The sequence below is a fragment of the Syngnathus leptorhynchus genome, chromosome 8, assembly GCF_054491065.1.
Source record: "Syngnathus leptorhynchus isolate UIUO chromosome 8, UIUO_Slep, whole genome shotgun sequence".
Taxonomy (NCBI): domain Eukaryota; kingdom Metazoa; phylum Chordata; class Actinopteri; order Syngnathiformes; family Syngnathidae; genus Syngnathus; species Syngnathus leptorhynchus.
The window spans coordinates 11,075,316-11,096,191 of NC_141202.1; the positions used below are offsets into that span (position 1 = coordinate 11,075,316).

The following is a 20,876-nucleotide window of genomic DNA, read 5'->3' on the forward strand; positions in this document are numbered from 1 at the left end:
TTGGGTGGAAGCCAGTGTTGCAGAACAATAACTTTGCAGAGACGTCAGAGGGTTTCAGCCTCCAAACAGAGACGCTGATGCACTGTTTTCTTTGGACTCCTGCTTGATAAGTATGCGGACTTAACTGGATATGACAGAAACCGGGTACAGCAACAAGTCCATGGCATGCCGTTAGTCATTTGACTCCATGATACCGGCTGGCACCACCTGTCTGCCCATCGTGCTCGGACATCATCAGGGGGGGACTTTACCACATCAGTAAAATGGGAAAGTACTCGAGTGTGTCATATCAATTGAAGGGGAAATTAAAATTTGTCTCTGCACTTTTAAGCTCTGACCTTCTTTACGATAACTTGCATCGGCGATTTGTTGACTTGAGTCATCAGCCGACCTAAATTGTCACCGTTATTACAGGAAATGAGAGTTGTGCCTTTGGCGCTGATGATTATGTGCAAACGTGATGGCCTCCTTACTCAAGCAATTCTACATGCACACTCATCATTTCAGCTCAGAGGGGGAATGGGTCCTGCAGCGCCACCTCGTGGGAACACTGTTTATCTTCAGAGACCTCTGGCAAAAAAAATCATACAGCCAATGCAGAATGAAAACTTTTATTAAAAACTAGTAGTTTTAATTGATACAATTTCGTAACACGGACATTTAAAGCATTGCTCCAAAAGCTTTTCGGTATATTTTGGGAGTCAAAACAATGCAGTCCTCTTACGGTAGTACTCGGAAATATCTAAAGGATTACATGAATTGATATGGAAATGTTGTGAAGTTTGTTGAATTTATTTCATGCGGCGTCCCTAAATCTAAATCCAGAGCCGGCTCAAAGCCGAGTCCTCTGATTGGCGGGAAGCTCGTCCTGGTCAAGCCCCCACAAGAAGGTGCGAAGGCGCGTCACTTCCTTTTGGAGGTCCGGGCTCGGCACCGGCTGGGAGAGGTCGAGGCGAGGGGTCTCGTTCGGCAGGATGAGAGGAGGGTGGTCCAGGAAGCTCTCAAATATGTCTAAAGACATCGAAAACGGTGGATGGATAAAAAGGCCTTCAGCGAGACGCGCTGAAATGGACTTTGGTGAGGACTTTTACCTCCGCTGAGCATGGTGCCAGAAGGCGGAGTCCAGCAGGCTGGAGGTGCTCTGCTCGGTCCCAATTTATAATGAGTGAGGAGGTGGTTCAGTTGGGCGGGGTTTAGCAAGGCATGATCCTCTTGTAAACTGTTCCAGGAGGACTGAAAGAGAAGAGACACAGTTCCACAGGAGATCCAAAACGGGGAACAATGGGAAGAATCACGTTACCTGTATGAGACGAGTTTTGGGGATACATAAAAAGTTGACTATGACTGACAGCTTCTTCATGAATTCAGAAGCTATGTCCCCTAGTCCCGCCCCCTGGAGCCAATCTAGGACCAGGTCCAAGTTAGTACGAATCTGCACGGCTCTGGACCAAGAAAACAGTCCGTCTGTGAAAAAACACAACGGGAATGTGAATAATCTGGATTTCCTTTCTCCGTGTTTTGATTTTGACCTGAGAACAGAAAAAGCAAAACAAAACCTCACCTCTCTCCAGCAAGGTATTGAGCAAAGATGTGTTGGTGAAGAAGAAGAGGTAGCCGAAGGTTTGGGAGGTGAGCGGCGGTGAAAGGCAAGCTTCCCTGGAGAGCACGAGTGAAGAGCGATACACTTCCACCAGCCCGGCCACTTTGGGCGGCAGGGTGGACACGTCGTCCGCCTCGTCTCCTTTCTCCTCACCCTCTACTCCTGCCGCTCCATCTTTTTCCTTCTCTTCCGTGGAGAAAGGGTTGGTGTCCAATAGGGCGGGAAGGAGCGAGTAGAGGGTCTTGTGACGACAGGAAGCGAGGTCATGGTAATGCAAGGTGGATGAGTTAACCATCACGGCGGGTGTGGCGGTTTACCTTGGTGAGGTGATAGACGCACTGCTGGAAGGTGTGCATGATGACCTCATCCAGTTGCGCAAGAGCTTCTGAACATGTGTCCATGTCAGCCGTCAACACTGGATCCCCCGGGGCTGTTTTATTAACACGCATGACTTTACTTCATTACCTCACATTTAGGAGAGTAAAATGACTCAAACTAAAAATGACCAACCGAGATGACTGATTGCACAAGTGTGCACACCCTCATATAATGACGGTCTGACATTCTTTTCAAACCTTTTGGCATTATGGCCAAAAAGTTAAGCCTCGGCTTTACGGAAGTGTAACAAAAAGTCTCACAAACACAAGTGGGAAAATGTGTCGAGGGAATTATCCAATTAGCAGTTAGCGTTAGCGCAGAACTTTCAGGATTGTGCTCAAAAGATGAACAAGCTGACTAGAACATCTGAACTTGACTGACTTTATTCACTTTGAGCGTGATTGGATAATTCTGAACAGTTCTAGCACACTTTTGCTAAATCCAAACCAGATTTACAGAGTTTGCTCTCTCACGGTTCTCACCTTCAAACTCCCACTCTTTTTCCATGTTTTCCACTTTCACCTGAAAAAAGTTGAGGAGCTCTGTAGCATTGGACATCCAGAACATCAGAGGTCGAAGGTCCGATGACAACTTCTGGACATTTGCCGTGCTGATCTCACTTTCTGGTTCACTGGAACTGGACACAACAGGTAATGCCATTCCGAAATTAGTTTCTTACATAATTCTGAAACTTGGGAGTAATAACAGACCGGGGTTATTTTTACCCGACTCAATTTTGCAACTTGCTTTCATCATACCACAAAAATGTAGCGCAGTCATAACAGCGCAAGGACAAATGTATCATGAATCGCTGAGCCGGAGGCTGCTTAAATGAAGCAAACATGAGGTTTGAAGAAAAAAAAAAAAAAAAAAAAAGGTCTTACTTTTGCGTGGGATGCTTATCCCCAAATTCCTTAATGTTATCCTGGGAAGAGATTTGGAGACAGAAGAGAGTAAAGAGACATCTCGGCTTAGTGTGGAGGTGCTGGAACAGCGGCAGGAGTCGGGCCCGAGGCCCGCCGCCGGCCCGGCACCATGACAGCACATTTTCCAGCAACACAAGCGAGTGACATCAGCTCATCCCTACTCCTCTCCAGACACTTTGCAGGCCGCAATGACATCAATGCACTCACTAACAATACTGTCAATACCAGCGTATTTTCCGACCATACGGCTCACCGAGAATTCAAGGCAACATTTTTTACGCCATCGTTAGCTCGTTCAAATTCTGCAAATAATGTAGCCTTTGGGTGTGCTAGAATATACCATGTGACTTACCCAGACAATGTCTTTGATCTGATTGGCCGCCTTGAGTAATATCTGCGGCGTGAGCGCGGGGTCGAGGCGCTTGGATGCGTGGTCGATCATGATTGACAGCAGATACGCCGGCGCCAAAGGCCCCCCTCCGGAGTCGGGGGAGGAGTTTTTCGATAATATCTCCTAGCGGACCAAAGAGAGACACAATCTAGGTTATTGGTCTCGTAAAGCTTGGTCGGGGTTTGGTCCGGTACTTTCCGACACCTCACCTGCAGCAAGACATCGGCGTGCCGAGGATGGAACTTGAGAACGGACTCGGTGGACCCGAGGTAGTGCCTCAGCGCCTCCTGCTTGTCTGCCAAGCCCGAAGAGCAGCAGGGGTGCAAGCAGTCCGAGTGCCAGGGCAGCGTCAATGCCAACGGGGGAGCCGGGGTGACTCGGGGGTCGCGGTACAAGAAGAGGAAGTGGTCCCCGAGACCGATGACGTCGCCGGGTTTTAGGACGGTCTCTCTGTAAAGAGCCACGCCGTTGTGCGTGACGGCGCCGCCTCGGAAAGGCCGTATCAAAGCTGGGATGGTGTGGAGACAGACGAGAGCAGAATACAGTATCCCTTCACGACTCATCAAAAATATTCCCAGTTAAACACAGTCAAATTACGGTAGTTGTTCTTTGCAGAGGATAAGGAATATGTCAAAGTTGATATGTTGCACCACGGTTATTCTTCAAATATTTGTAGCTTAAATGATAACCGCTTAGCCTTTGATCAAAATCTGCAACTATTCGTTAGCTTGCTTATGGCTTTTAGTATTGTTCGTTAGCATTAAGCTAAACGGGCAAAGCTGTGGTTGTTTTAAATACACAACAAGTTGGTTTTATGTTTCATTTGAACTGTGAGTAGCAATTAACAATTTTTCGGAAGGAATTATTCACCATATCAACACCGCCGTGGCCCGTGACGCAAACGAGTTTGTTAGTGCTGTTTGTCGTCGTGATGCTGCGGACTGTGTACCTCGCCCAGCGGGGGTCTCAGGAACTGCAGAATCCCTCCTCACAAGCAGGTGTCTGGCCAAGAGGTCAGGTGCAGACAAGAACGTGTCCACCTTGAGAGGCTTCTTTCCCTTCCATACTCTGTCTTTGTCCTTCTCCCGCTCCCTCATTGTGGGCTTTCTCCCAAACACGTGCGTATGTCCCGCCATAATGTACAAAACAAAATCCTAAAGAAAACACACAGCGGTGGGAAAAGGTGAGGGATGCCTGGGGGGTCCCGTGGTTTACATCAACCCTCCATCAGATATTGAGGCTAACAGAAGTTGAGTTGATATTATACAAAGTGTGTCACAGTTTGCTACAAAGAGGACCTGTGTGAGGTCATTGTACAAGATGGAGTGATGTGCGCGAAGCCTCTTGTGTCTCGGGAGTGTGTGTTGTCCGGGCATTGTGCGCATCTGCAGATGTTTTGAGTCGGACGCTGGGCGGGGGAGGTGAGTGGCGAGATGGAAATGCAGATGGTATGCGGCGATTAGAGGCATGCTGGTATGATGTCATGACCTGGGGGTGCGCATGTGTTTACGTCGCGCCCCGTTTTCATTCATCAAACTCGTGCTGTTAGCATCCACATTGCTACGTGGGGCTCGTCCTTGGTTACGTGGCTGTTTGCCAGCATGATAGCATCTCTTAGCGTGTCTTGCCTTGCTCTGGTCGTAACCCTGCAGCAACAGGAAGTAAGGCCGGTCCGTAGGTGGAAGGATCAAACTTTGGGACATCATCTCCAGGTCACAGCTGGAGTAGTCCTTTTGATCCTCGGGTGACTGGTGCGTCCAGCCGACCTTTGCGTCCGCCTTAGATGCTCTAATCTGAAAAAAAGAACATCGAAATCCAGGTTAGACAACCAATCGTGGATCAATACCTCTACACACAAATAAGCTTTATACTCGCGTAATTTTGTTCATCCATGTGCATCGAATATAAAAAGTCTACACACCCCTGTTTAAATGGCAGATTTACCACAACATCTGAAGTTTATTTGGGGTTAATCAGAGCAATTTGAAATGTTGGAGGGTGTGTTTGAATGTGATTGATTGTGAACACAGCCAGGTCCCCACTTAGAAGAGGGTGTGCACACTTATGCAAACACATTATTTCAGCTGTTTGTTTTTTCTCCTTTGTTAATGGAGTTGTACAGATAAATCATATGAATGGTTGGAAAACATTTGAAATGAGCTCTTTTGTTTGTATCACAAAACCTGGCATTTGAACAGGGGTGTGTAAACTTTTTAAACTTTGTCATTGGTGAAGCTGAAACCGATTTTTTTGCAGTGTCATTTATCCCAGAGGAAACTCAGAAGACAGTAGACATTACTGCCCCCTAGAGGACACATAAGTCCTTGCTCTACTGAGCTTCTGTTTTATGGGACTGGTGCCTACTTGCTTCACACTTGGGTCTCTATTGGCTCTCTACAAAAGGTACTCATACAAATCCCAGGAAATTTTGGCAAAGGGTGTCAGAGAAATCAAATGCAAAACTTTTTGTGAATTTCTGGATGAAGATGCTCTGAATGATCTTTTTTTTTTTTGCCGCGGTGATGTCCCTCACCTCTCCGTGTTGCGGGCTGATCATGCTCACAATGTTCTTTCTGTCCAGCACGGCTCCGTTGTTGTTGGCGGGTCGGCCACCGCCTCCACGCTGCTCATTGGTCACATGGTTGCCTTGGCGGCGCCTCAGGCTAAGGTTCATGTCGCTGATGCTCCTCCTGAGCTCCGAGTTCCTTCCGCGGTGACCGCGCTCGCCCTCCTCCGCCGCGCTCCCTGACGACATCCTGCTTCGCCTCCAGCGCACACCTGTTGGCCAGACAGTCGGCGGGATGAGCGCCTCTCGTCGTCACCTCCGATAGCCTCGGCATACCTTGATAGCTCTCCCGCTCCCTCTCCTCTCTTTCGTAGTCTTCCTTCCTCTGGATTTCAAAGCGGCGCTCGAACCCATCCTTTGGCCGCCACATGTCCGCCAACAACAAGGGGCACTCCCACGGGGCCACGTTTCTCCGACACTCCGTCTCCCACTTGATAGCTCCATCTGGCTGCTGGATGGGCTTTCCGATGACATCACACAGCAGGAAGTCCTCGGGGATGTGTTTCTGGAGAACTAGAAGGTAATGGAGGAAGGGTGGTGGTGCTGTTTATGTTTACGCTATGTCGGAGTTGGGACGACGTCACATAAAAGTCGAGTCAATCTCGAACCTTAATTTGGGTTAAGCATGTCATAAATCAAGTCAAACAATGCTGGTCACAAAGATTTGGTGAAATTTCAGGATTCCAGTTCCAGTGGCAGGTTCCGTAGCAGAATAACGTAAAAAGTGACTTTTTTTTTAAATCGAAGTCAGATTGAGTCTTTTAAATACCAAATCATGTCTTGTAAGTTTTAGTAAGCAAGTGCCATATTTTGTTTGACTTGAGTCAAGTCACCTATGTCTTCCAAGCCAAATGGCTTGGAATGGATCCTGTACCTGCTTCGTCTGTCTCCTCCCGCTCCCTCTCGGTGTAGCGAGTGATAACCTGAGCGATGAGCTGACTGGCTGTCGAGTGAACGTTAGCCAGCAAGGAGCGATAGTTAGCGCCGCTGGATAGCGCATCTCCGTAGATCTTGATCAGGCCCGGGGCAGAGGAAGAAGTCGGGGGTACATAGTGGTGAGTGGAGGAGGCCGCCGAGTGGGCCCAAAGCTCTCTCTCCCTCTCGCCCACCGCCCGGTCCCGGTCGCTATTGGAGCGCCCCCGCAGGAAGAGATGGGAAAGGCGCTTGGTGCGCGACTGGGGCGCGGCGGGCCGAGGCCTGAGGAAGGCCGGGGAAGGAGACGGCGACGGGTTTGGGGAAGCCAGCGAGGGAGTTGAGTTAGAAAGGGAAGAGGATGGAATGGAGGGGGCCTCGTGAAGGGAGGCCGCGTCGGAGCTGGTGGTCGACCTGGAAGCAACACGACAGGGGAAGAGGAAGAGACCAGTCAGCTGTGAATTATGACGGACTAAACAGGGACAAACAAGGCCGAAAATAAAACGCCTTGGGGGGAAGGAGATACCGGAAGTGATGGTGGAACATGTCCAGTTATCCGTTTTCTACTGTGCGCTGCTCTGGAGTCTAGCCCAGAATCAGAAGCAGGTGACACCTGGACTGGACCGGTCGCAGTTACAATCACTCTCATATCCACGGACAATTTAGAGCGCATGTTTTTGGAAAGACAAATTGTGTTCTATGAACTTGGATCTCCTGATTGCAAGGCAGAGAAGGCCGAATTTTAGCCATAGGCTAGTGTCCATCTTTTGTTGGTTAATGGAGCATTTGAATTCATTCACTGCCATTGACGACAAGAGACGTCAGATTTAGGTTCCAGCCTACTCACCACAATAAGAGGGATTATCGATGTTGAATGTCTGGATGGATAAAAACTTGGGTGCCCCATGTTGCGCGGTGAAAGACGTTTGACCAAATTCTGAACTTATTTCGCAATAACTGGCAGTTAATCGAAAATCAAAAATCCTCAGTAGACTCACTTGACAGAGACTGCGCTGGGCCAACGACGCCCCAGCTTTGCAAAGTGTTTCCTGGGGGAATTGATCCAAAGACCGACTGGGAACTGGAGCTTTCTGCCACGAGGACTGCCTGACCCCTCCATCTGAGAAAACCAACACATTCAAAGACACGTAGATGCTAAAAATGCAATAATCGCAGCCGGATACTGCGTGACGGCGTGTCACCAGTGCCAGAAGTGAAACAATATAACAATAGAATGATGTCACCCTCAAGATATATCAACAGGATGGACACACTGTAAGTTGTCAACATGTGAAAAGAAACACGGACAAATCGACCCAAATGCAGTTCCTGAAAAATGCGACATTTGAACAGGAAGCATCCTTTTGTCGGATTCGGCTCCAGCTGGAAGGGATGTGCCGCTGCTGGAAAGTCGCTTTGCCGCCATTAGCTACAATTCCTGTCAAAATACACTCTGGGCAGCTTTTAGGGACTATTCACATCCTTAGGAAGGATTATATTCACCTTTCGACATTTAAAAGGACCTTTCTGGCGAAAATGTACCAAAAAAAATACTTTGAAAATATAATTTCGGTACTCACCCACAGGAACTTCTGATCCTTGTGTCGTTTTTTTAGTACCTTAAAAGCAAACACGCAAGTCAATGCAAACTAACAATCCTCTGTATTTCCCTTTCCCTGTGACGATATTCCATGTTTCAATCCGTCGCACATCTACGCGTGTGCTTCTCTATCTCCTGCCATCCATGAATCCAATCTTCTGCGCAGGAGAAAATTCTTTGAATTCACGACGGCTTCAACAAGCTATGCTGGTTCCTCGCAGCCCTCGGCCTCTCTGAGTCTATAGATAGAGAAACAGGCCCATTGTTCTGAGTGACAGAATTTCCTTCCTTTGCAGTGGACAACACCTATATCCTGACTGGGAGCGGGAGAGAAGGAACAGCGACTATGAAAGCAGGACAAATGGGAACAGTCGCTCGGACCTGGAGTACAATCAATCATTCCACATTTGAGGGTAATTGGAGGGACAGTGAACATCTTCACTTGTTTGCTTTCACAGCAAAGAGGATGAGGGGAAGTCGTAGAGAGCGAGACAAAAAGTTTTTTAAAAAAAAGGTAGACAACCATGACCTTTGGAAGAGAAAGCTGATTAGCACGGTCCACATGACTGTTGCCAATTTAGCAAGGTTTTTGCCATATATAGTGACATTTCCGACCACTCTTGTAATTTTTTTCCCTAAAACAGACAAAAATGACAACAGTTGTCCTTATGTTACATTGTGAGATGTATGTATAAACAAGTGCAACAAATTGACAGAGGATATAAAAGCCAGATAAAATAAATTAATAACACGTTTAAAAAAATAGACAACAAAAAATAACTTAATAGACACGAAAATCTCACAATTTTAGTTTGTTATACATGATAAGATTTGTATGTTTTGGTGGCCTCGAGGTTTTTTTTTTTTTTTTTTTATCCCTGACTTTTAAATTCCCAGCATGCATTGCGCATCTAACAGGAAATACGTCTTTCCGGAGAGGACATAGCTGACAAGCACCTCAAGGTTAGCCCGCTTTTACAATCAGATATGGCTTATTCTGCATACATTTGGTCTTTTATAAACTCGATAAGATGTCACTAAATATCTTAGAGATGAGTCGCAGTTGTTGTCTTACTAACGTGCCAGTCCCGTTCAAAAATATCCAAAGAGCTAAAGTGTTAGCATCTATGTATTAGCATTATCCTCGGCTAACCCTGCATGCTAACTCCTGTGCGTTTTCAATTGAATTGCGTGTCGCTATTTCTACTAAACGAAACAATCTGTCGTGTTTTATGTTGTTTGTATTGTCAAACGTTGATCGAGTGTTACCAGCCGTTACTAATCTTGGCTTGTTTGTTTATTTATAGTCTAGCCGGCTAACAGCGCTAGATCTAAGCCGAGGTCATGTCGATTTGCTCCGATTTAAATGCATTCGCTGTTTAGTTGAAGTAACGTGTTAACATCAAATTTGAAGCTCGCAAAAATGTCTGAGTCGATTGCCGAGAAAATCAAGAACTACAGGACGGCGCCCTTCGACGCCCGCTTCCCTAACACCAACCAGACCCGCAACTGCTTCCAGAACTACTTGGGTGAGCCACAATCTCCAGTTCGGTTAATTGCGTAGAATCAAGCTTTGAATTGTTTAATTTTTAATGATGCATGCTTTTAGACGCCTCGTGTAATTTTTATGTGATCAACTATCTATTGTAACTTTTAGGACACAAGTTAAATTTCCCCTCGAAGGATAACGATAACTTATCTTTCAATTCTTCGCAGACTTCCACAGGTGCAACAAGGCCCTGTCAGCCAAAGGCCAAGATGTGACCCCCTGCCAGTGGTACCAGAAGGTTTACGATAGTCTTTGTCCCATGAGCTGGGTAAGGTGGATTGACTCAATTGGCTCATAATGTGCTTGTCAAAAATTGCCCACTGTGAATTGATAGCTGTTTTTAGACCTCAATCGATTGAGTGGGTCCTTTAAAGATGTGAGCAATGTCCTCGTTGTGTCTTTCAGGTTGAGGAATGGGACGAGCAGATTGAAAATGGAAGTTTCCCTGGAAAGATCTAAAATGTGACCCCTGATCCCTGTCAAAATATTTGCAGGCCGTTTTTGTTACAGCTTCCGCTGTGGTGCTGTGTAGAACATCTTTGACATCATCGCCATCATCTTCTGTGGTGTTGACTTAAGATGCAAATGCACAACCATTAAACCTGCGCGTCAAGTCGAATATGTGTAGTCCCCCCCCCCACCCTCTTTGGCATTGTTAATTCAATAAATAAATACAGTGCACATTTAATCAAGTTTTTTCAGTGTATTTTCTTTACTAGAAATCCTGCCAATCCCGACCCCATCAGAAACATATATATATATATATATATATATATATATATATATATATATATATATATATATATATATATATATATATATATATATTCATTATCTGGTCATTTGGTAAATATATTTTACAAATGTATTTTAGACAAGACAGTTATTCAGTAAGGTACAACTGCAAATCTTGTAGTTTGACACTTTGGCCACAAGGTGTCACTGTTGGATAGATTTTCAGACCGGTTGGTCTTATTTTGGGGGGTAAAGTTTTCCTAGTCGAAAATCTACTTGGAGTAAAGCTCCACTGATATGAACCTGCTGAAACCATTAGTTATGTTGCTCGTGTTTTTTTGAAAGCCACTCTTCAACAGAGTTTCAAATAAGCTCGTAGGTTAACCGTTGCAACTGTCTTACATAACAAATTGGCAACACACTTCAATTAGCCAAATTATGCCTGATAGGTCCTGACATGTCTTATTTAGCGACTGTTAACTTGCCACATCGCCCTCTGTTGGCCATTGTGAGTAAAAACTTTTTAGTGACTGTCAGGTAAGTTTGTCAAAGGTAAGGTGAACACTTTGACATGTATTGTTTCTGTTACAAATAAACTCTATAAAGATTGGTTGAAGAGTTGGGTTTCAAGTCAAAGTTTGAGTTTTAAATTAGGTTTATGAAGACAAATTTACGGTTCCAAAGTAAGTTTGGTGTTTTATTAAATGTTAATCCGTATAGTGGAGACATGCTGGTCTGCTAAGACTTTTTTGATTGGTTTGAGGCAGCGGACGTGCTTGTCGGGCTTATTGCACATGATCAGGAAATGAGCAAAAGTTGGTGGCGTGTGCGCAAGCGAGATTGTCAGACAGTTAATTCCGCCCTCGCTTCCTGCCTTCATTCTTTAATTTGACCACAAAACCACTTATTTTTATTGTGTCCATGTCGCTGGAGGGCAGGTTGCCTTGGCGACAGATGACAGAATAGGAAGATCTGAAGAATGAAGCAAGTGAGCGCTTTGCATTGCACGAGCGTGCGTACGTGCATGTAAGAGCTGCAGGGTGTGATGTCACACTTGCAAAAGCGAACCGGTATGTGGCAAGAATGAGTGTTTGTAAATTACACACGCATGTGACGTTACTAGAAGGAAAAAAACGACGATGACTATTGGATCACTTGTGAAGGACAAGTCTTCTTTAAACACCCGTGTGTTATTTGTTGGGAAATCCTCCAATTCAAATTTAATTAGCAACAATTTAAAAAGACATTACAAGCTTGTTGTAAAAAAAAAAAAAAAAGTCAGATTTGAAGAAATACTCCTGTGTCACATTTGGTAATTTTGCTTTTTATTTATTTATATATATATATATATATATATATATATATATATATATATATATATATATATATATATATATATATATATATATATATATATATATATATATATATATATCAACGAACTAAAACAAATTGACATTTTCATGGCTAAATTTGTCAATGGTTGTTTGTTTTCCTCAATTCTATTTGTAAACAGCAGCTCTCCACTCTCTTTAGATCATGAAAGTTGATCCTGTCAATAATAATCAAATCTTAGCAAATCGTTTGGCATTTTGTGGAGGCTTTCGAATTCCAGGCTGAGATTTAGGTGGGCTATAAGATTAGAATTGAAGTATTAGGGGAAGGAGGGGTGCGGTGGCGGGTGGCTTGTGATTGTTTGCCACCCACTGAGTCGGTCTCATGGTCTCTGCGTGACCGGGCTTTGTATCTCAGGCATGTGCACATTGACCTTTGTGCCAGCGCTTCGGTGGGCAGCCGCCACAGAGCCTCTTTCACCGGCCGTGTTTGTCCTCCACCTCAGGCCTGTCCTCCTCCATTTTCTTCTTGTTCTCCTTCTTCTTGTATTAGTGAAGTCACAGTGATTGGGGGAAGTACACACTTTCATATTCGTATAAGTCGATGTGTCACACGCTGTAACAGTTCTCAGTAAAGCGAATGCAGTGGATTGAAAAAGTCCACACACTCCTGTTTAAATGGCAGTTTTTAGCCGAGCAAAGGTTTTGGAACAGACGTTAAATTAACTTTTATTTTGAAGGCCCTTATCTGTAAATTGCCAGACAAAATAGTTTTGGTGACTTGAGAATTCCTCCTGCCGTTCCCAAATTTTGCTACCCAAAACCTTGATAGTGGTGACATCTGATTGTAAGAAACACTCTGTGCTAGATGTAGTAAAGCTTCCCCACAATTCAAGAACATTGTGTGGTTTGGTGTTGAAAAATACAACTAGTTACTTTTATCAACATCCTGTTAAAATGTTAGAAAGGTTTTTGTGGCCATCTTGTAACTTGGGTTCATCTTGTTTGAAAATAAACAGCATCCAAAATAAATGACTCACAAAAAAGCTGTGAACGAGACGCTGAATGACAGAAGTGTCACCTCGTTTGGTCCAATGCATTTCCGGGTTCGTTTTGTTTTAAGACCAAGTTGACGCTTCACTATTGACAAACTGCACCAAGCAGGATGTTCTCAAAACTCTTACTACTATTGCCGAGGAGGGCTTACTCAATGCTAGAATTCCCCCCCCCCCCCTTTGAGTATCAGTTGTTGGTATCACCAACCTCCACGAGTACCCAATACCTCAGAATAAGGCCTGTATTGACCCAAATTGATTTTCCCACTCACCTCGATATATTTTCTTTAAGAGTTGACTGTAATAATTCAGAAGAAGTTGTATTGAAAGAGACTGTTGCAGAACTGGGGGGGTGCGGGGAGGGCAGAGCATGAAGAGAAGTCGAGGGAGGAGGAAGAGGAGAAGGAGGAGTTTCTCGTCTGCTGCTGCTGCTGTTGTGAGTGAGTAAGAGCAGACCATCTTCATTCTTCTGGACCCAAAACAGGTCGGCACCATCCCCGTTCATCAGGTATACAACTTGTCGGTACCAGTAGCTCTCGCTCTGCTGAAATAATCCTGCTCCTTATTTATATATTTGCTTTCAGGATCCACAACTGTTTGCCCTGAGAGGTGTGTTATTCAAAACAGATCGATTTGTGTCAAAAGAGTCAAGATGGAGCGCATGGAAGATGACAAGGTAAACATTTGGCTTACTTGTATTCTATGAATGCATTATTATTATTATTTTTTACTGCAAAGCTGCTAAAAGTTTCTACTGCTGTCTGTAAACTTTCAGTCTCAGTTTCCACTAGTTAGGACTCCGTTTTAAGTGTCTTGTATTTGAATTAAAAAAAATAAAATAAAAAAAAAGCTGGACTTCATTAAGTCACAGGCTGGCACTTCTGTAATTTTCCTTTCTGGCATGAGGAGGATGAGAACGAAGCATTTTGGGGACGTGACTAAGAGTGAGCGAGCAGGAGCAAGTTTCAACTTGAGCGCGATGCCTCAGTATTTAAATGCAGGTTGGGAGAGCAAGAAGACAATGACAATGACCGCTCATAGACACAATATTAGGTACACCTGCACCATCATCTTTCTCAGAGAACTCGTTTGCACTGCATCTAAATGATTAAGAACCCTCATCATGATCCTTTCATGATGTGCCGCTGTACCTAATGGTCTGTCCAACTGAAGGTACTACGCCAAATGCAGTGGTTTTGGTTTTGTAACCTGGTGCGCAGTTACGTCAACCTCAAGCTTACGTAACATTTAGAAATCGCTTGCACGGGTGTCCCAATACACACAAAATACCAAAAAGTGTCATTATTTTGTGCTTTGGTGCCTTTCTTTAGTTTGATATTATTTTGCTGTCATGTTTGATGCGGGGGAAAATGAGTGAACCCAGTAACGTACAGTAATTTTGAAATTTTCAGTAACGAGCACTAAATAAGCAAAAGTAACAAATCCACCTATTAGGGTCGCAGCGATTTTTGCCCCGCCTCTCGCCCAATGTCAGCTGGGCTAGTCTCCACCTCCTCAACCTGACGACCCCAAAAAGGGCAAGTGGTGCAGAACCAGATGGATGGATTCTTCATACGAGTTCCCACATGTTGTAAATGACCGTTTGGATTTTTTTTGGTTATGTAACATTTCTTTTGAAATGGAGCTGAATTGCGTGTGATTCTCGGACGGATAAACGTCACGACCACTCCCCGAATTTTAAAGGCGTAATTTTCACGTTGCTTGACAGTTGGGCAACAAAAACATGTCGCTGCAAGTGCGCGCGTGTTGTCTCGGGCTCACTCTTACACACTTATCACGTTTTACTTGAGAGACCGGCAAGCGTGGAAAAGCACGAAAATTCCGTCCCATTCCCCCGTAGATGCTTTTAAATCTCGACTTGCCAGTCGCACAGCGAGCGCTGCTGTTGAAAAGCGCCACTGAGAGCCGAGATGTGCAAAAGGCTCATTGTGCCTTCGTGACGGCTGATGTGTCCGTAAACAACAAGAGCTTTGTCAAAAGGCAGGAACGCTGTTCCAAGAGAGGACTTGATTGATTGAAAATCCACCCTCGTGTTGTTCTCATCTCATCCTTTTTTTTCCTCTTGCCTCCACAAAACAGCCCAAGGAGAAGAAAGTCACATTGTACCTGCTCTACTGCGTGGCCACTGCAGTCATCGGTTCGCTGCAGTTCGGTTACAACACCGGGGTCATCAATGCACCAGAGCAGGTGAGTGTGTCAACGTGTGTGCACGTGCCACATGCAAAATCAAATAATCCACAGAGCAGATATTTGATGACATCTTGAAAATATTAAAGCAATTATTAGGCACACATGCTTCATTTTTATATGGCACTCTTCCTTAAAGTGTAACTCACTGGCAGGCGTTGCTAATTTGTCTAAGTACACTATTTATGCAAAGAAATGTACATTGCATAATGTAAACGAGTCTTTGCATAAAGGCAAAGACCATATTAAAGCTGTTTAACGAGTCACATTGTGGGAGAACAGTCATTCCAAAATATTGAGACAACTGATGCCAAAAACATTAGTTTGTCATTATTACTGACACGTCAGTGGTATTCCTAGTAATAATTGTTTCAATGAAAATATTTTATGCTGTGCGAGTTGTTTTCATCTTTTGACCTTTTATGCCCCTTGAGGGCTGTAGTACTCATGTTATGGCGCCCTCTTGTGGATGTACACAAAATGTTTTTAAAGTTGAATGGCAACATCTAATTGTTTATTTCATTTTTTTATGACTTCAATAGAAACTGCGCCGCTTCTTCCGAAACGTTTCTCTGGAGCGCTTCGATGAGCCCTTCAGTCCCGGAGCCACCACCATGGTGTGGAGTTTTGCCGTGGCCATCTTTAGTGTGGGGGGCATGTTTGGCTCCTTCAGTGTGGGGGCCATGGTCAACAAGTTTGGCAGGTGAGAAAGTCAAGACCCTGCTCAAGTGTTCATCCCAAAATGTCACTGTTGAAATGTCTTGTTCTCTCTGACAGGAGGAAGTCCATGTTGCTGGCCAACGTTCTGGCTGTGCTGGGCGGGGGCCTCATGGGACTGTCCAGCCTGAGTCACTCATTCGAGATGATCATCATCGGACGCTTGATCATCGGCGTCTTCTGCGGCCTGTGCACGGGACTGACGCCCATGTACGTGGGCGAGATCGCCCCCACCGCCCTCCGGGGGGCCTTCGGCACCCTGAACCAGCTGGGCGTGGTCATCGGCATCCTGGTGGCGCAGGTACGAGAACGGAACGCAATTAGAAATATAAAATATATATATATAAATACTGTATCTGTATTGCTCAATATTTAGATCTTTGGATTGGAGTTTCTTCTGGGCTCTGACAGACTCTGGCCCATCCTCCTGGCCTTGACCATCCTGCCTGCCATCCTCCAGAGCATCATGCTGCCCTTCTGCCCCGAGAGCCCCCGCTACCTTCTCATCGTCCTCAAACAGGAAGAGGAAGCTCGGAAAGGTCCTGACCCACAAACGCACGCCGCCGAAAAACATGAGACCCTCACCTCGGCTTCTCATTCGTCTTTTTTTTTCCTCCCTTGCAGCGCTGGTGCGCCTGCGTGGCCGCCAAGACGTGAGCGAAGACATGGATGAGATGAGGGAGGAAGGGATGAAGATGGCCATGGAGAAAAAAGCCACCATCTTGGAGCTCTTCCGATCACACAACTACCGCCAGCCCATCATCATCGCCATCGTCCTGCAGCTCTCGCAGCAGTTCTCAGGCATCAACGCCGTGAGTGCGCTTACTGAGGGACGCTGAGATGAGGTCATGAGGGGTTACTGACATTTCACTTTTTTTTTGTAGGTCTTCTACTACTCGACGGGCATCTTCGCCACGGCTGGTGTAACGCAACCCATCTACGCCACCATTGGTGCCGGAGTAGTCAACACCGTGTTCACCGTCGTTTCCGTGAGTGGCGAACCGCGAGTTTATCGATCTTTCACTGCAGTCTGTTGTATTATTATTGCGCAATCTTTGGTGTTTGTCGCAGCTCTTCCTGGTTGAGAAGGCGGGCCGAAGGACCTTACACCTAATAGGACTTGGCGGAATGGCCGTTTCTGCCCTGGTCATGACCATCTCTCTTTCGCTTGTGGTGAGTGACAAGTGGGCATGTCCATCAGTTTTCAAATGGGCTTGACATGTTCAGGTGTCACAAGGAAGCTGGAGCCCACGCTATTTATTTATTTATTTATTTATTTATTTATTTATTTATTTATGTTTAGCAGAACCCTGAAGGTTTTGTGCTGTTCATGATTACTATTTACTGACGTAATTTTGCTCTGATCAGAAAACAACCCCGTCTCTGAGCTACTTGGCTATCGTGGCCGTGTTCGCCTTCGTGGCCAGTTTTGAGATGGGTCCCGGTCCCATCCCCTGGTTCATCGTGGCCGAGCTCTTCTCCCAGGGCCCTCGACCCGCCGCCATGGCCGTCTCTGGGTTGTCCAACTGGACCGCCAACTTCCTGGTGGGCCTGGGATTCCCCAAATTGGAGGTATGTACGAGTTCAGGATGGTTTTATTGGACCAAAAAGTGAAATACAACAAAACTGCACATAGTCGATTGTTCACATACCACAAGAGGGCGCCTGTTGGCCACACTTTGAGAACGAACGCACGAGCTGACCCAAACTCTTCCTCAGGAACTCTGCGGGCCTTATGTGTTCATCATCTTCATGGTCTTGCTCATCATCTTCTTCATCTTCACTTTCCTGCGAGTGCCCGAGACCAAAGGAAGGACCTTTGACGACATCGCTCAAGCATTCGCCGCCAGCGCCGCCAAATCCTCCGGCTCCCCCGTGCCCGAAGCGGCGGTCGTGGACCTGCCCGGGAGCAAAGAACCTCCGCCCATGTCCCCTACGGAAAAGGTCCCTATGGTGGCACTTCCTGCCGACAAGCCCTAAGACGGAGAAGTTAGGAAAGGTCAGTGGAATGACATCACATATGAGACTTTTTATAGATTCAAAAAAAAATCACATAAAACAGGGTATTTGATTTGTTTCGTGTGGAAATGCCAAAATAATTAACCCGGGTCCTTGTAAGCCGGCTTTAACGGAATTTCTGGCCCATAAAAGTTTGTTGACGTTCTTCGCCAACCGCCCGCCTCGTTTTTAAGAGGATCACTGTGCATTCAGTGTTAAGACCCCCTCGGCCATCGGTTGCGTTACAAGGTTGCCGGATTTGAGCTTTTAGGTATTGAGGTCAAGTTCGGTAAAGCCCGACTGACCCCGAAATGCTGATGGCGGGGGTCCCAGACCCCAAAGCCTTCCCTGTGACGCAGGGAAGAATACGGCTACTTCAAAGAAATACATCCAAGCCACGAACCGTGTGATGTGTGTGTTTATACCGTGTGCGTGTTGGACTCTGCTGCTAAAGAAGAAACAAGTTGTGTGAACATCTACTGCCAAGGAGGAACTTTGATTGTATGACCATGAGGTGGACTTGAGGCTTTTCGCTGACTTTTCACTTTTTCCAGCCAATGAAACCAACCACATACTTGCAGTTCGGTTTGTGCCAGTTCAATTCTTGGGCCTGACTAATAAGTGTTGCTTTGGCGCCATCTGGGGGCCTCTTGGGAATGAAATTTATTGAGGATGAAAGTAGTAAAAGATTATGGTTTATAATAAGATTATGATTCGAGAAGGAAATTACAGTGGAGAGTCAAATACTTGCAAAGGTCTGTCTCGTACAAAAGTAGTGCTTAACAGTAATGTGTTAGTTTTTTTGTTTCGAATTAAAAATTTCCCCTCAATTACATTTAATGACTTTTTAGAGCAGCTTCATTCGTGTTTATTTTTTAATGCACCCCTTTTTGTTTCATTTTTTTCATTTGTTTCAGTATTACTGTATTTTTTCCAAATAGGAACTATTTGTTCACTGAAAGGGAAAAAAGTCACAACTATTATAAATAATAATGAAATTAATAATATATATATATTTTTTATAACTAACTGACCTTAATATCATTATGGTGGCAAAGCACTACTTTTGTTTTAGACATCTCTACACATTGACTCAATGAAGCTCTTACTTGCACTTCAACATAGTTCCCAGGTGCCAAGATGCCACAGGAGAGCACCAAAGCACTACTTGTATTTTGGGCAGGGCTTTAGCCTACGAACAAAACCAGCAAATAGGTGAACGATGCAAATTGCAAACGTTTGCTCAAAGTCTGCTGATTCATTTTCAGCAAAGCGGTCCAATCAAAACACTAGCAACTATTTATTTCAGTGGTTTGGATGCACGAAAAATGAGCATTTGTTTGTTTTGAATGCTGCTGCGGCAACGACAGTAACGACTGCTACAGCTTAATGCAACTTGAGGAGCCAGCAGCGTTACGTTTGCACTTTGGCATGGTGGACTTTGGTGATTCCCGTCTGCCGTTCTTGCTTAATTTTCATCCACTGGACGCATTCCGTCAATTTATTCAATATGTCGAGATGAATCCTCCCCTCCGAGATCCTTTTGTAGGCTGACATCATTGAAAGTTTACATTAACTTTGATTGGCCCTTCGAGGGGTACCTAATATATTGATTAGAGTGTACGTTTATTAAATGTTGATTTTTCATGCACTTCTGTCTTTGGACTGTTATAATGCCAGCCTCTAATATGTATATTTTGCTCCGTGTTTGCATTTTTATATGGGTACGACAAAAAATGGTGAGTGAGTGTCACTTTGCTGTGAAACAACTCCTTGAAAAAGTGGAAATAAAGTTGTGCATCTGTTTAAAGTAGCGACTCTGTGACTTGAATGTGTGCCTTAATCAGTGTGGATTTTTAATGCGTGCGACCTTTCCGTTTCGGCCCTGCGTGCAAGTGTGACAGCAATGCCTGCTCAGTGGAGCGACCCGATATGGTAAATAAAATAAAACTTAAAAAAAAAAAAAAAAATGGGCACAGGCAGTCGGATAAAATATGCAACAAGAGCAAGAGTTCAACTTTTCTGCCTTGACGAGTCATTTTGCATTGCTTGCATGAAGTCTTTTTAAGACTTTTAAATTATGCGGTTGTTTAATGAGCAATTATTTGTTTTAGGATTAGTTCCAAAGTAAAGTTCAACTAGGAGTGGCGTAAAACCACATGATATGAAACCGCTTGAAGCCTCTTTTGAGAAAAAATGTTTTCACTCCAATGACAAAGATTTGAATTCTATCTGTAGATTAATAAACATAATAGAACAACACATCAGATTTATTATATGTAAATCTTTTAATCTTATAGGTTTGGCTAGCAATAAAGTAAGACGTACAATATTGTTTGTACTCCAATTTGACCCCTAGACAAATGTCACTAAAGTCACGCAATTTTTTTTCATAATCATCTATTTTGGACTTAAATACACATATTTAGTTGCCCCTGCCCCCCATGGCCCCGACCGGCTGGGAATGGGGCCATCGAATTGTGTCGAGCCGGCGGCCAAACATCTCCCTTGCAAGAGTCTACTCAAGTCTTCCTCATTGCAGGGAACTGGGGCATGAAAAGCACCCAGTCAACAAGCTGCAATGCTTCAAGGCGACCAGTGGGTGGCGTGCGTGGGCCAGGCGTGACTTCACAAATAAAAGTGTGCATGATACAGACATGTGAGGGACGCCACAACATGCTGGCTGACATTGAGGTGACTCTCACACCTCTTATTAACTCTCTTGTTTCCATGACGACGGCATTGTTTACATAGGCAATTTTTTTTTCTCTCTGTAAATATCACGACCCCCCCCCATACCCTTTTCTCTCATCCATTCATCCTCCTCCTGTTCCTGATAGTGGAAGCAGACTCCTCCTACCCGTACCCCCCCTCCCTCGACACAACACACACACAATCTCTCACTCT

General features: G+C 45.0%; 3 protein-coding genes across 4 annotated transcripts; 2 read left to right on the top strand and 1 right to left on the bottom strand.

Annotated features, from left to right (window-relative positions):
* Positions 1 to 609: 609 nt before the first annotated feature.
* On the bottom strand, positions 610 to 10,180 carry rasip1 (Ras interacting protein 1). 2 transcript variants are annotated; one of them, XM_085917841.1, is made up of 16 exons: positions 8,354 to 10,180; positions 7,772 to 7,893; positions 6,736 to 7,187; positions 6,138 to 6,374; positions 5,859 to 6,073; positions 4,924 to 5,088; positions 4,245 to 4,449; positions 3,505 to 3,803; positions 3,257 to 3,418; positions 2,863 to 2,903; positions 2,461 to 2,615; positions 1,918 to 2,030; positions 1,562 to 1,841; positions 1,301 to 1,464; positions 1,092 to 1,233; positions 610 to 1,011 (listed from the first exon to the last, which is right to left on the bottom strand). In XM_085917841.1, the coding sequence occupies exons 2-16, from the start codon at positions 7,891 to 7,893 to the stop codon at positions 833 to 835; spliced, it is 2,931 nt and encodes a 976-aa protein (XP_085773967.1). In that variant the 5' UTR covers positions 8,354 to 10,180; the 3' UTR covers positions 610 to 832. The 2 variants fall into 2 exon arrangements, with proteins under 2 accessions (XP_085773967.1, XP_085773966.1); XM_085917840.1 differs by having other exon boundaries at positions 5,829 to 6,073.
* cox6b2 (cytochrome c oxidase subunit 6B2) lies at positions 9,188 to 10,610 on the top strand. The gene is made up of 4 exons (XM_085917887.1): positions 9,188 to 9,336; positions 9,788 to 9,902; positions 10,090 to 10,190; positions 10,328 to 10,610. Exons 2-4 carry the CDS (start codon positions 9,797 to 9,799, stop codon positions 10,379 to 10,381), a joined length of 261 nt encoding a protein of 86 aa, XP_085774013.1. The 5' UTR covers positions 9,188 to 9,336; positions 9,788 to 9,796; the 3' UTR covers positions 10,382 to 10,610.
* A 2,835-nt stretch (positions 10,611 to 13,445) lies between these two features.
* On the top strand, positions 13,446 to 19,779 carry slc2a3b (solute carrier family 2 member 3b). Its single transcript, XM_085917862.1, has 11 exons — positions 13,446 to 13,554; positions 13,631 to 13,722; positions 15,147 to 15,254; positions 15,797 to 15,957; positions 16,032 to 16,272; positions 16,348 to 16,510; positions 16,596 to 16,783; positions 16,856 to 16,960; positions 17,043 to 17,144; positions 17,340 to 17,543; positions 17,691 to 19,779. The coding sequence occupies exons 2-11, from the start codon at positions 13,699 to 13,701 to the stop codon at positions 17,949 to 17,951; spliced, it is 1,557 nt and encodes a 518-aa protein (XP_085773988.1). The 5' UTR covers positions 13,446 to 13,554; positions 13,631 to 13,698; the 3' UTR covers positions 17,952 to 19,779.
* The last annotated feature ends 1,097 nt before the right edge of the window (positions 19,780 to 20,876 follow it).

What these genes read in the sequence shown, in the direction of transcription:
- rasip1 (XM_085917840.1), bottom strand. Translation starts at nt 7,893, where the DNA reads ATGGAGGGGTCAGGCAGTCCTCGTGGCAGAAAGCTCCAGTTCCCAGTC. An exon ending in CCCAGCGCAGTCTCTGTCAA is followed by an intron (nt 7,188 to 7,771) that starts GTGAGTCTACTG and finishes TGTTGCTTCCAG; the next exon opens with GTCGACCACCAGCTCCGACG. An exon ending in AGGGTTACGACCAGAGCAAG is followed by an intron (nt 4,450 to 4,923) that starts GCAAGACACGCT and finishes TGTTTTCTTTAG; the next exon opens with GATTTTGTTTTGTACATTAT.
- cox6b2 (XM_085917887.1), top strand. Translation starts at nt 9,797, where the DNA reads ATGTCTGAGTCGATTGCCGAGAAAATCAAGAACTACAGGACGGCGCCC. An exon ending in CTGCTTCCAGAACTACTTGG is followed by an intron (nt 9,903 to 10,089) that starts GTGAGCCACAAT and finishes AATTCTTCGCAG; the next exon opens with ACTTCCACAGGTGCAACAAG. An exon ending in GTCTTTGTCCCATGAGCTGG is followed by an intron (nt 10,191 to 10,327) that starts GTAAGGTGGATT and finishes TGTGTCTTTCAG; the next exon opens with GTTGAGGAATGGGACGAGCA.
- slc2a3b (XM_085917862.1), top strand. Translation starts at nt 13,699, where the DNA reads ATGGAGCGCATGGAAGATGACAAG. An exon ending in AGCGCATGGAAGATGACAAG is followed by an intron (nt 13,723 to 15,146) that starts GTAAACATTTGG and finishes TCCACAAAACAG; the next exon opens with CCCAAGGAGAAGAAAGTCAC. An exon ending in CCATCTCTCTTTCGCTTGTG is followed by an intron (nt 17,145 to 17,339) that starts GTGAGTGACAAG and finishes TGCTCTGATCAG; the next exon opens with AAAACAACCCCGTCTCTGAG.